The 2,027-nt window shown below is 34.4% G+C and overlaps 1 protein-coding gene across 1 annotated transcript in view; it reads right to left on the reverse strand.

The window, feature by feature from the left end:
- Positions 1-2,027, reverse strand: part of GK5 (glycerol kinase 5) — a 65,468-nt gene that overhangs the window by 53,032 nt on the left and 10,409 nt on the right. Inside the window, 1 exon segment of the mRNA XM_037736881.1 lies at positions 1,683-1,776. Within this exon segment, the coding sequence (XP_037592809.1) occupies positions 1,683-1,776 (94 nt within the window).

A 2,027-nucleotide genomic window follows, 5' to 3' on the forward strand; every position in this document is an offset into this window, starting at 1 on the left:
AAAAAAAAAAAAAAAAAAAAAAAAGAAAAGAAAAAAGAAAACTCCTAGGGAAAGTAGTATAATTATTGAAACTGAGACCTTAATTTCAACACAAACTGACGACAGCATGCAAAAAAAAAAATTGACATTTTTGTCTAAATTTCTTAAAATATAGAAACTCAAGTATTTTTTGTGATATTCTTTAAAAAAAACTATCCAGGCAGGGTGCGGTGGTTCATGCCTGTAATCCCAGTACTTTAGGAGGCTAAAGTGGGCGGATCACCTGAAGTTGGGAGTTTGAGACCAGCCTGACCAACATAGAGAAACCCCATCTCTACCAAAAATACAAAATTAGCTGGGCATGGTGGCACATGCCTGTAATCTCAGCTACTCAGGAGGCTGAGGCAGGAGAATTGCTTGAACCCAGGAGGTGGAGGTTGCGGTGAGCTGAAATTGTGCCGTTGTACTCCAGCCTGGGCAACAAGAGTGAAATTCCATCTCAAAACAAACAAACAAACAAAAAAACCAAAACAAAACAAAAACTATTTATCCCATTGGGAAAATCTGGGACAACTTCAATTTGAGCACTGAGGAAAACACATCAACCCCCACACAGTATTCCAAAGGTATTCACCTGAATCCAACTGGAAGGAAACAATCAGACAATCTCAAAATGAGGGATATTCTACTAAACTGGCTTGGACTTTTGAAAACTGCCAGCGTCATAAGAATGTGCTCTAGATGAAAGGAGCCTAAGCAGACTGACAGCTAAATGCAATGCCTCATCTTTGGCTGGGTTCTAGATTGAAAAAAGAAGTTTTTTGTTTTTTGTTTTCACTAAGACGAGAGAATATTGAAGACAGAGTACTGGAAAACAGTACTGTGTTAATGTTATACTTCCTGAGTGTGATAATTACATTGCAGCTATAGGGGAAAATACTCCTTTTCTATGGTTCAGAAGGAAAAAAAACAGTTTACAGAAAATGGTAAACATTGCAAAATATGTTTGAATCTAGGAGAAAGATATACAATAGTTTATTGTACTATTCTTACAACTTTGCACAGACTTTGAAATATTTCAAACCAAAAAGATGAGAAGCAGCAGCATTTCAGCCAGAAAAATGAAGCAAAAGACCTTTTAGAATTTACATTTGCAAGTCATCTTTGACGTGTTCTCAAACAAGGTTGCCATTTCAATGTTTTGAGATGTTTTCAATGTTGAATGTTTCTAACATTCTTAACGAACTAAGCTTTAGAGGATAGCTTTGGTCAGGAGTGCACTTTATATCAAGTGGTCAGAAAAAAACGAAAACTTATTTTACAATAAACATAACTCAGTTGTAAACTCATGAGAGTAGAAACTGTAAACTGTAACGTTTGTTTATGATCCTCTGGTATTTTGTGCCAAACAGGAAATCAAAACAGCACCAGCTATAACATGGAATGAGGAATGCTGAGCATTTACACTATAGCTGAAAAGAGACAAACCAGAGGACACAGCAGATGTTACCTTCCCTGACAAAGGAGATCACTGTGAATTACAAATTTTCCTTGAAAAATACTGGGAAACTGTAATCCCAATAAAATACTACATATATGTATAACTTAGGAAAACCACCACTACAGAAGCCTGATGAAAACTCTTATCACACACACACAAAAAAATACCATAAAGATTATCGTTATTTTATAAACTCAATTACCTTTGACTGCTTCTTTTATTACGGTAACAAATTGAATCCAAAGAACATCAGGATCAATTTCTACCCAGCCAATTTGAGGATACAGACTTTCTACCTATTTAGGAAAAGAAGATTTAGTAAAAACAATATTAGATCAAGTCAATAGTACGGGTCTTTGGGTCTCAAAACTACTGGTTAAAATAATTAACAACATGATTTTAGTATCTAATTAACTTTTATTGTTAAAATTGAAAAAATACATATATGAAATAAAAAAGGACTACATGCCAACACCAAAATAGCAGTAAGTCATCAGTTCACAGAAGATTTTAGCTTTATCACTACTTTTCTTTTTTTTTTTTTTTT

The sequence above is a fragment of the Cebus imitator genome, unplaced genomic scaffold (genome assembly GCF_001604975.1).
Source record: "Cebus imitator isolate Cc_AM_T3 unplaced genomic scaffold, Cebus_imitator-1.0 Scaffold30, whole genome shotgun sequence".
In the NCBI taxonomy this organism is placed as follows: Eukaryota; Metazoa; Chordata; class Mammalia; order Primates; family Cebidae; genus Cebus; species Cebus imitator.